The 12,121-nt window shown below is 45.3% G+C and overlaps 1 protein-coding gene across 46 annotated transcripts in view; it reads right to left on the bottom strand.

The window, feature by feature from the left end:
- TCF7L2 (transcription factor 7 like 2) overlaps window positions 1–12,121 on the bottom strand; it is a 325,847-nt gene that overhangs the window by 148,912 nt on the left and 164,814 nt on the right. For all 46 annotated transcript variants that reach the window (XM_082267896.1, XM_082267941.1, XM_082267897.1 and 43 more), the window contains one exon: window positions 3,257–3,358. In XM_082267896.1, coding sequence (XP_082124022.1) covers window positions 3,257–3,358 — 102 coding nt within the window. The remainder of the gene's footprint in view (window positions 1–3,256; window positions 3,359–12,121) is intronic.

Raw genomic sequence — 12,121 nt, 5'->3', positions numbered from 1 at the left:
GCAATAGAATGTGTAGAGGTTGATTGTCCAAGAACAGGATGGTAAGTGTGAAAGTGGTGGAACCACCCTGTTCCAGGCAATCCCATTCTTGGTGTCTGGGAGTCTGCATAGGTGTTAATCATTTGAATTACATGGATAAAGGTGTGAATTGTTGTCAAAACATTGGGGTATAGATGTTAAGACCCCGTTCAGACTGCGGCGACACGACTTGGTGGGGCGACCTGTGAAGTCGCGGTGCACAGAGTGCACCGCAACCTCGGCGCGACTTGCACGGACTTCATATAATTGAAGTCAATGCAAGTCGCCTCCAGGTCGTCCCAAAGTAGTACAGGACCCTTTTTCTAAGTCGGAAAGACTTGTGTCGCTCCTATTAGAATGGGTCCTGTACTATTCAATGGCGAGCGACCCACCGCGACTTGTCAGGCGACCAAGTCGCCTGACAAGTCGCGCTAGTGTGAATGGACCCTAAATCTGCAATATATGTGATTGGAATGAGGCGTTTGTGCTACCTGTGTGGATATAAATGTTGGGGTATCTTCCTGTTGGAGCTAAAGAAGTGGCTTTCATAAGCTACAAAATGACTTCAACCCTACAGAATAAGTTCAGTTAAATGTGGCTTACTACTAGCTTTACAATGACCTAGACAAATGAGAAACCTTTACAGACGTGGTAATAATAGCTTTCCAAAAAGTGAAATTTGTTATTAATTCATTCCTACAATCCCTCCAAATACCTACAACTATAGCATGCTTTCAGTAAAACAGCCAACATGGGTATGGCGTCATCATTACAGAAGGTCTTCCAATTGATGTGGCAAATATATCCACATTCCAACAGTACAAAAACACACCGAGTCCTTCTGCCAACTTCCACAGAATTTTGAAATACATTGTTACACTCTCTAAAAAAAATCCAACTTTTGTTACAAATCGTGTTATCATTCTTTATATACAAAGCCTAGCACAAGATAAAACCCTTCACATAAAACAGGGAAAGAAGTTTAAAATCCCATGTGAGCTTTCTGTGTGATCCCCACTCTTCTTTCTTGAAATATGAAACAGTCTGATCTATCTGGGTCTTATTTATATAATTTTCTAGCATTGACACTTCATTTTTCCAGGTGTTCCGCATGCATTTCCCAAGTGCTCACGTAGAGAAGCATTCAAGAATTCTTTCAGTGCCCCTAATATGCTTTATGACTTTGGGCTGGGGCAATAAACTTCAAATACATTTATTAAATTCCCCAAGACACCTACAAAAATTCTTACCATTTATCAAATACTCTCATAAGCTCAATCAAGGGCATTTGTTGGCCATTAGTCTTTGTCAGCAGCTGGTGACCTAGAGTGTCTAACTGATGGCAAATTATTGCCAAGCACTGTGACTCGACCTATTATGGAGACTCTACCTACCATGGAGACTCAACCTACTATAGAGACTCTGCCTACCAGGGAGACTCTACAACTAGGGATACTCTACCTACCAGGGAGACTCTGCCAACCGGGGAGACTCTGCCAACTGAGGAGATTTTACCAACTAGGGAGACTCTACCAACTAGGGAGACTCTACTAACTAGGGAGACTCTACCAACTAGAGAGACGCTACATACCTGGCAGACGCTACCTACTAGAGAGACTCTCCATACTAGGCAGACTCTACTTACCAGTGAGACACTGCCTACTAAGGACATTCTACCTACAAGAGAGACTCTACCTACTGGAGAGACTATCTACTAGGGAGACTGTACCTACTAGGGTGACTACCTACTTGTGTGACTCTACCAACTAGGTAGATGCTTTCTACTAGGAAGACTGTATCTCTTTGGAAGCCTATCTACTAGGGTGACTCCAGCTAATAGTGTGACTCGACCTACTAGTGTGATTCTACCTACTAATAAACCCTACTAATGCAACTCTAATTTCTAGTGTGATGCCACTTAAATGTCTTCACTAGATGCTAGTGAATACTGACTAAGTGCTGAGAATTAGTGCACATTCATGGTGCTGCTAGCCATGGCCCATGGGTTAACGTCCATTTATGAGAAACCCTGCTTTGTTAAATAACGATTTTTATTGATATATATTAAGAACAGAAACAGTTTGTGTATTATTAAAAAAATAATTTATCCACTGCATAGAACACACATGTGGTCGTAAATATGAAACAATAGGACTGAAAACATGTGACCAGTTCTGTCACCCTTTCTTGATAGTCTAATTAACCAATGGTAGGTTTGGCTCTGCAGGGAAAGACTGGAAACCTTTAGCCTGGGGAGAACAAGGCAAATACAACCATGTGGCTCTTTCATGGTTCATGTTCCATCATTGGCTTCCTTTGGTGTTCTTGACATTTGGTCACATGACTTCTTATAGCCCTAAAGGAAGTCAGCGCTGGAAGTCTTCCCTCTGTTGGGGTGCTAGGATTGCAAGTATTTAATGCCCACTGGTAGCGTATCAATAGCCAGAGCAGCCCACGCTGCTGCTATAGGGCCTGTGGTAGTAAGGGGACCCCATTTGGGAGATTGTTAAGGACAACTAGACTGAAGTTTCCAGTATAGAAGGGCTGATGTCAGGATTGTAGCTAGTAATAGATTCCCTTCTCTGCAGTATGAAGCATTTGCTTAGTAATCTTGGCCGTTTCGATTTGTTGCCCAGTGAACTTCTACAGAGTGAAATTAACCCTGCATGCCTAATGACATTACAGATCCTAGAGTGTCTTCTCTGCTACAACGTTATAGTATGTCTGCCATTATTAATAATAGTTATTATTGTCATTGCTACTACAGCATAACTTTTTTCCTAATCACTGCTCCATAGTAGTGGACTGACTATGTTGACAGCACTTCTGGTGCCTGTCCTTGATTCAGGCTTTATGTTAAGATCAATGATGTGTATCGTCACAGTTGACACTGCATATGATGAGAGATTATGTCAGAGGGGGACCCATTACAATTTTGCTATAGGGCCCCATTAGTATTTTACACCACTGATGCCCACCATGTGTAACTGACTGCAGGTCCCACTCTGATCAAGGTCTGAAAGATGCAGTACTGCCACTCAGGGCCACCAGCCCAACATATCTCATTAGCAGTGGCCCGGGGGGCAACTCTTAGGGCCAGTCTGCCCCCCAACCCAGAGTACAAAATCAAATTTCGCAACATAAATGACACCCAACCCCTGAGGCCTGTATCCCCTGAGCAATCCTATGGAAGAAATAAGATGCACTATTCACAAACGTTTCACCAGGAGTTACTTACAACAATGTGGCCCGGAGACGGAGACCTGGCATCCTTCATCGCTTGCCGACTCTGTAAACCCCCCGCCTGAACGTCCAATAGGGGCCACTTCATCTGCAGGTACTGAAGCGGCAGCAAAAAAGGGAAGAAAAAAAGAAAAGAACGATTATTTTTTCAGAAATGGAGCACACATACAGAATATCACTAAAAAAAATAGCTGACCATACACCCTGCAATTTCATTGTAAAATGTACTTGTGGATCTACAGTATGTAGTGCAGGGGTCTGCCTGACTGGACACAACTTAAAATGGGTTGTTTAGGTATATCCTTGTATTATGCAGTTTTGGTAAGAGGAGATTGTACATAGATTGTTCAACCAAATTGTAAAGTAGATGGTCGGCTTCAGAAAGAGATAAAAAAACATGTGGGATGCGGGATTTGAGTATGGGGCCCAGACGCTGACACACACACAGAAGGCACAATGCATACTTTTACATATTAACCTGTAGGTTAGTGGAAATTAATAAAGCAACGTTCCAAGTTAAAGCCTGGTCTTAAAGGGTCACTCCATAAAAAAATGTAATTTCAATCTTTGGTAGAGGTAACCACTACTAATTTGTTACGATCTCCTGGTAACGCTATGGGTGAGATCCTGCCTTTGCACATCTGCTTTGCCCATTATGAGGGGTTTCTTCAATACCTGTGCTGAGTTCCTGGGTCTGCACACCTGCTGTCCCCATTATGGGGAGTTCCCACCATCCCTGCAATGTGTTCCTGAGTCTGCACATTTGCTTTGCTCATTATGAGGGTTCCCCACCATCCCTGCACTGATTTCCTGAATCTGCACATTTGCTTTGCTCATTATGAGTGGTTCCCACCATCCCTGTGCTGAGTTCCCGAGTCTTCACACCTGCTGTCCCCATTATGGGGAGTTCCCACCATCCCTGCAATGTGTTCCTGAGTCTGCACATTTGCTTTGCTCATTATGAGGGTTCCCCACCATCCCTGCACTGATTTCCTGAATCTGCACATTTGCTTTGCTCATTATGAGTGGTTCCCACCATCCCTGTGCTGAGTTCCCGAGTCTTCACACCTGCTGTCCCCATTATGGGGAGTTCCCACCATCCCTGCAATGTGTTCCTGAGTCTGCACATTTGCTTTGCTCATTATGAGGGGTTCCCCACCATCCCTGCACTGATTTCCTGAATCTGCACATTTGCTTTGTTCATTATTAGGGGTTCCCCGCCATCCCTGTGCTGAGTTCCTGGATCTTTACACCTGCTTTGTTCATTATTAAGGCTCCCCACCATCCCTGCACTGATTTCCTGAATCTGCACACTTGCTGTACCCATTAGGGGGCTCTCTCATTCCTGTTGGATGCTTTATTTACCTAATTATATGGATAATGTAACACAGTGGTCCTCAACTCCGGTCCTCAGGGCCCAAGCCAGATTTTAAGTATTACCTTGGGGAGATGCAGACTAGAGTACTGCAATCACTGAGCAGCAAATAATATCACCTGGGATGTATTTCAGTTATCTTGCAAACCTGGCCTGTTAGTGGGCCCTGAGGACCAGGGTTGAGGACCACTGATGTAACAGGAGGAGTGGGAATAAACAAAGGTGGAGGGGAACACCAAAACCTTCCTATTGGACAGAGAGATCTTGCTGTTGGAGCATATCAGACACCAGGTGCTGATAAGCCCACCTATGACTAAAATATCACTTTTGAATGGACTGGCTTCATAAAAAAAAAATATATATATATATATATATATATATATATATATATATATATATATATGTTAAGGTAAAAACCATACATTCAGAAATCATATACTGACTACTATAGATATCTGTGACATTAGTATGTTTGCCTCCAGCAGTATTGTTGACTGGGACCATCTCCCGTGCCGTGTTTCACCCAAGGGATTGGGCTAAATTGTAGGCTTGTGAGCGAAGAGCATATTTCTTTATTGATTTACACATTTGCTGTCCTTGCTGCACATTCTTCACCATGAGTCTTAATCTTTAAGTTATATAGATGACAAACAGGGAAGAAAACCTTATAGAGGTTCAAAACCGTTTAAAAAAAAAAAAAAAAAAGGCCCCATTTTCTTCTTTTTTTATCTCTTCCTTCTTTTCTACTCTGTTCTTCTCTGTTCTTCTCTGTTCTCTCTGTTCCTGTTCTTCTCGCCTTCCTACCTTTTAAACTTTTTGGTAGTTTGGGGAGTGGTGTAGGACTGCTGATCAGTCGCCATTGCCCCACTCCCCATTTGAGGGCTGTGTATGCAAACACAAAGACCAGCTACTGTGATCAACTCACGGCTGAGATGACCCCTCGTTTTTTATGAGAGCATCCCCCAGTCATGCAGCTCCACTTTGGAGGATGTATCTTCGGGTCTAAGAGCCGGTCCACACTAGCGCGACTTGTCAGGCGACTTGTCAGCCTGACAAGTCGCGGTCCCTCGCGGTCCATTGACCGCTACAGGACCCGTTCTAATAGGAGCGACACAAGTCGCTCCGACTTAGAAAAAAGGGTCCTGTACTACTTCGGGGCGACCTTGGAGCGACTTGCATAGACTTCCATTATGTGAAGTCCATGCAAGTCGCTCCGAAGTCGTGGTGCATGGTAATGCACAAGTCGCCCCCGAAGTAGTATAGAGTCGTGTCGCCCCAGTGTGAACCGACTCTTAGGCCCCGTTCACATTGCCGCAATCCGACTTGGGGGGGCGACCTCCGAGGTCGCGGTGCGAGCAGCGCGCCGCGACCTCGGGGCGGCCACCACGGACTTCATAACATTGAAGTCTATGGCGGTCGCCCCAAAAAAGCTCCAGACCCTTTTTCTAAGTCGGAGCGACTTGTGTTGCTCCTATTAGAACGGGTCCGCAGCTTCCCTATGGAAGGCGACCTACGGCGACCTGTGAGGCGACCAGGTCGCCTCACAGGTCGCCTTAGTGTGAACGGGGACTCAAAGTGACTGTAAAGTCTCTATATTTTTTTTTTTTTTAGTTAAAAAAATAAACATGCCATACTTACCTGCTCTGTAATAGTTTTGCACAGAGCAGCCCCGATCCTCCTGTTCTCAGGTCCCTCTTCGGTGCTCCTGGCCCCTCCCTCCTATTGAGTGCCCCCATAGCAAGCGGCTTGCTATGGGGGCACCGGAGCCGAGCCACAGCTCCCTGTGTCCATTCAGGCACGGAGCTGTGGCCCGGTCCAACCCCCTTTCTCTCCTCATTGGCTGACTGACATTGATTGACAGCCAATGGTGCTGCACTGCTGTCTCAGCGAATGAGCAGGGGAGTCCCGGGCAGCCAAGACACTCCCGCAACATCGCTGGATCTAGAGGGACCCCAGGTAAGCATTAGGGGGGAACAAAAGGCTTTTTATTCTAATGCATTAAGATAAAAAAAAAAAAAACCTTCTGCCTTTACAACCACTTTAAGAATTATAGTCATAGCCCAAAATGGCGCTATACCGGTTCATTCGCAACCACTGGTGTATGTCACTAATGTTATTATGTACCGGTACTTTTCTATATTGCATTGTATGGTTTTATATCTGTATGGTTTATACCTTAATAAAAATCATTGGAAAAGAAAAAAAAAATGGCACCCATTGTACCTTGCCAACTGACATTTGTTGTAGCACAGAGCAAGCAAGGCAATAGCGTGCACTGCCGTACTATGCCAGAAACACTACATGCACCTTTTTTGATGCATTCTGGTGCATTGGGCAGGACATTTAAATGAATGGGCAGCCTTAACACAATAAGTATTAATGTGGCATAACAGGCCAATACTTGTGTGCTAACGCACTTCAGTTGTATAAATGGGACCTGAAATGTTGGGGAATCTCCTTTTAAAAGGATGAATGTGCCAGGTAATGAGCAATGTTACAACTCATGCAAGTGACCTATTGGGGGATCGTGAGTGATTTGTCGATTGGACCATTTATAAAAGGTCACGTAATTTCCACAAAACCTCATGTGATGTAAAATTGCACTACAGTAAAGGAACCAGCAATATTCATAAGCATTAAAGTCACATGGAAATCTTTGATGCGAAGAGTCATGCAAACAGGGATAGGCATGAATCAATCTATGTTTATCTAGCTTGAGCACTGCGATTTTAATCTCCAGGCCGACCATGTAGCTCACTTGAGCGGTGGAGGCGCACAGACGTCTAAGGGGCCGGGAACGAGTCCACCCCCCATTAGAACATACAGGCAGTAGTTTATAATTCCTACTCCGCATAAAAGCTTCATTGTCTCCTCGATCCGATCTCCACAGGCTACCTGAACCGCAGCTTTTACGAGTCTGCATTTCAGCGCTGTGAGTCTACAACATGCATAATTTTCAATTACATTAAGACGGAGCAGGAGATCGCTGCCTATATAACGTTACGGGCTGGCGGATATGAAGCTCAGCTCGACTGCCGTGAGGGCTAAATGAATCCAGATGCCACAGAGAAGTATATAACTTTCCGTGGAGGCAAACATCAGGCGTGTTTCACTCTCCTGAAAACTCCCAGTTGGGTCACGCGAGACGCATTATCTGACATGCACACCACAATATTTTTTTTTTGTTTTAAACAAGATTTTACGAACACTTGAAGGGTCACCAAAACTAGTGTCCCCATTGGAACATTTCCCCTCTATTACTTTTCTGGGGACAACCCAATATTTTGGGATTTTATTTTACTTTCACTTTCATTGATAATGGTAACCAGCACAATTAAAGGGGTTGAATCTCATTAATGGGGAGCACAGACAGCAATAAAAATAGCCAGGTGTTCTAATCTCTCTCGACACTATCCAAAACTAAAATAAGTTTTGCCTTTAGTTATACTTTAAAACCAAAGTCTACAGCGGGGGGTCTCAAAACTTTCTAAACAATGGGCAAGTTTACTGTCCTTCAGACTTTAGGGGGGCCAGACTGTGGCCAGTGGGAATACAAAATGTCCCAATATCAATGGGAGCAAACAATGGCACATCTTTAGTGTGAAGAATAACGCCCCACCATTGGTGTCAGTCGGAGGATAGTGCTCCATCATTGGTGTCAGTGAGAGAAATAGTGCACCTTTGTTGGTAACAGTGGTAGGAATTGTGCCCCTTTTGGTGATGTTGATGGGAGAAATTGTGCCCCATTGTTGGTGTAAGTGGCAAGAATTGTGCCTCTAATGGTGGTGTTAGTGGGAGGAATAGTGTCCCATTGTGGTGTCAGTAGAAGGAATTGTGCCCCTATTGGTGGTGTTAGTGGGAGGAATTGTGCCCCATTGTTGGTGTAAGTGGCAAGAATTGTTCCTCTATTGGTGGTGTTAGTGGGAGGAATAGTGCCCCATTGTTGGTGTCAGTGGCAGGAATTGTGCCCCTATTGGTGGTGTTAGTGGGAGGAATAGTGCCCCATTGTTGGTGTCAGTAGAAGGAATAGTGCCCCGTGTTGTTGGTGTAAGTGGCAAGAATTGTGCCTCTTTTGGTGGTGTAGTGGGAGGAATAGTGCCCCATTGTTGGTGTCAGTGGCAGGAATTGTGCCCTATTGGTGGTGTTAGTGGGAGGAATAGCGTCCCATTGTTGGTGTCAGTGGCAGAAATTGTGCCCCTATTGGTGGTGTTAGTGGGAGGAATAGTGTTCCATTGTTGGTGTCAGTAGAAGGTATAGAGCCCCAATGCCCCAAAGGCCAGATAGAAGCAAGCAAAGGGCGACATCCGGCCCCCGGGCCACAGTTTAGTGACCACTGGTCTACAGCATGGACAGTATACTACCTCCTTCCTGGTGCTGCCCTTCCTACTGGATTCTCCATAACAGACAATGAACAAAAGTGGTGTCTTTGGTATGGCCTCATGGGTGGGTTGATGCCACAATCTACACCAAGGAAAATCCTTCTACTGAATATCCAGAGAAATATAAGAAGCCAGGATGTCCAATTCCCCATTACCCTCCCAAAAGATCAGTTATGGGCGATATCAACCTCTAAAACAGAATTTTACTAACTGTGAACAAGAAGATGCTAAATGGGCACCAACAAAAACATTTTCAGCACACATTAAGTAGGCATGGCCCGCTGTTGTTACCATCCGGAGACCCACCCTTAGAAATGCCAGGCAACCATGTAGCCATGAAATAGATGCAAACAGGCTGTAAAAAAAGGACACAGTATAGGATAAACCGCGCAGATAAAACTACATTAAGTTAGGTTGTAGAGTAACAAAGAGAAACTAATTCAGAGAGGGGCACAGAGCAGTTTTTTCTTTGCTAGCAAAGGTACTAGCAGGCATTTTATAGAGTCAATAGGTATCATAAGGAACAAGGCCTAACCGGCGGTGTCCAGTTTTAGTTTTAAAGTCATTCAATTAAACAGCGGGCACTCCCGCATGTTATTCCTTTCAGATCTATCCAGCAGTAATATTTTAACCATTATGAGAATTGCTTCAGCTAATTGCATTTAAAACCTAAGAACAATTCATTGCCAATTTTTGTCTCTCCTAATGTGCAAAAATATAAATGAAGCGGTTATCGCAGACAGAGCAAAGTTCCCTTTCGAACGTGTTCTCCGGGGCTGGAATGTGACAAGCAGCATATAAAAATCAGGTCGCATTTTGAATTAGTGCAGTTTAAACATGTTATTAAAGGGAGCCAGCTACGGTGCAGCCAGACTCCCAGTTCCTTTGTGCTAAAGAATGCAGATATTTTGGGTGCGGCAAATAAAACACCTTTCTAAGAAAAAAAAAAGGAGCTTTCTCTGAGGATCTCGTTTCAGCTCTAATTGTTCAGGAACGCCATCTTCTCCGCACCGCGGCCTGGGCTCCCGTACCACTATCACATCACTACCTATACATCCGTATGGATAATGGAAACAGATGTTTTTGAGTGGCAGGGGGTGTCCTGCTGTTGATAACGAAGGGAATAAATTTAATTAATGCACTCGGCCCCCTCGTCGCCCCCGGGGCGCCTTGGCAGAAAACTTGTTTGGAAACAAATGATGACTGACGCGAGGAGCCGGAGGTACGACTTCCAACATGCTGATCAGAAAGGAACATTCCCGATCGCGCCCACGGGATTAGCAGCAATCACATGCCAGCCACAAGCTGTACGGGGAAGAGTTGTTAGCTCTGTGGACCAGTTTCTTGTTTTTTTGTGAAGCTCGGCATACTAATACAAACTCTACCGGAGACTTTGTATGTTGGCCGGAGGTGAAACTTTGTAAAAACAAGCTGAAAATTTGCGTAAATTTTGCACCCAACTTTCAGTGCATAGTGGGCTCAATGGCACTTATAACATCCCCTAAGGTAAGGCTCGACAAACCCCAGGCACCAGGTTGCATTGCTGACTAGAATTAGCAGCCTGGCGCCTGGGCTACACTGCAGCCCCCACCCGCGGGTGTGCGCGGACTAAGATGCTGCGCCGGCCGCGGCTTTGTGGCCTGCTGTAGGGAGACGCTTCCATCGGGGAACTGGCGCCCTTTTGTGGTGCAACAAGCAGTCCATGATGGTGCTGAGATGGAAACAGTTTTTTATTTATTTTTTTTCCCATTAAAATTAATTTTTTATTATTTTTTATTCTCTCCCTGTCATGCCACACAGCCGAAGGCCCCTTTCACACGGGCTGTATGATCAGGTCTGCCTGTCAGTTTTTCAGGTGGACCTAATCGGACCCCCAGTCTCCTCTATGGAGTGGCGGATGTCAACCACCGCCATCCGGTCCTGACGGCCAAAAACAGACGGATGGTGGTCCTACTTTGCATCCATCCGACGAATCAAATAGGATGGCATTGGATTGAAATGGACAGACGGTCCATTTCCATCCCTCTGCCCCATAGAGGAGAGCGGGACTGTGTCCATGTTAGCTCTGTATAGCGGAGCGGACAAGACCTGTCATCCACCTGCTCAGCGGGGATTAGCAAAGAAATCCCTGCTGAGTAAGCGGATTCTGCTTAGCAGAAGTGCACGTGTGAAGGGGGCTAAGGTGGCATGAGTTACTGGATCACTGGATCTCCTATCACCTCTAACATGCTGCACTGTCCTTTCCTAGTAAGCCACTGCCCATCACACCATCAAGCCAAGTATACACGGCCTGAATGCCGGGCAACATCAGCCGGTTCATTAAAAACTATCCGCCATTCGGCCCGTGTGTATGGCAGACAGTCCAACAGAAGCCAGCCATTCGGCATGCGTGAAAAAAAAATGGCTCCTAGCGTTTTTAGCTGGCTCCTAGATTTCAAGCAAATTTGTCAAGCCCTGCCCTAAGACAGCCTTTCCCAACCTTTTTACACCAGAGAGACACCTTAAATATTAAGGTCTTAGGGAACTCTTACTAAAGCCAATTTTTTGGCAAAGATTCCTCTTAGGCCAGCCATACACGGTTCAAATCTAGAAATCTAGGCCAGTTCAGCAGGGACTGGCCCGGATTCAAATCATTAATGGGCAGGCTGATTGTACATGTTTATTGATCGACCAACTTTGGTAGATCCAGCCTGTCGGATTCTCTTGCGATTTATCTCTAGCGGCTGCGATAGCTGTTAGCAATTATCACTGTCTACTCCTGGCAGGGACGGCTTCCTCCGCCCACCTCGCTGGGAGAAGACAATGGCCCTGCAGGAGGGATTCCCCCATCAACACAGACAGGAATCAAGCAAATCTCTTTCCTACAACCTGAGGAGAGCAGCATGCCTACTATTCCCAATATATGAGCGCTTGGGACATTTGTGCCTCGTTTCCACTGAGAGGAACGGTTCGGGTCTGTACAGTTTGGAAGGGTAAGAATAGTCCGGTCTATTCAGGTGAGTGTTTCCACTGCAAGTCGGGCCACCAGGGACCATGCGGGGTTTACACCAAATGAGGTGTTTGTTTTGCTCTTTCATTTGACGTGAGTATTGATGTTTCCTGTCCG

Source organism: Pelophylax lessonae, assembly GCF_965119305.1.
Source record: "Pelophylax lessonae genome assembly, chromosome: 9".
NCBI lineage: Eukaryota > Metazoa > Chordata > Amphibia > Anura > Ranidae > Pelophylax > Pelophylax lessonae.
This window is presented reverse-complemented; position numbering and strand designations above follow the sequence as displayed.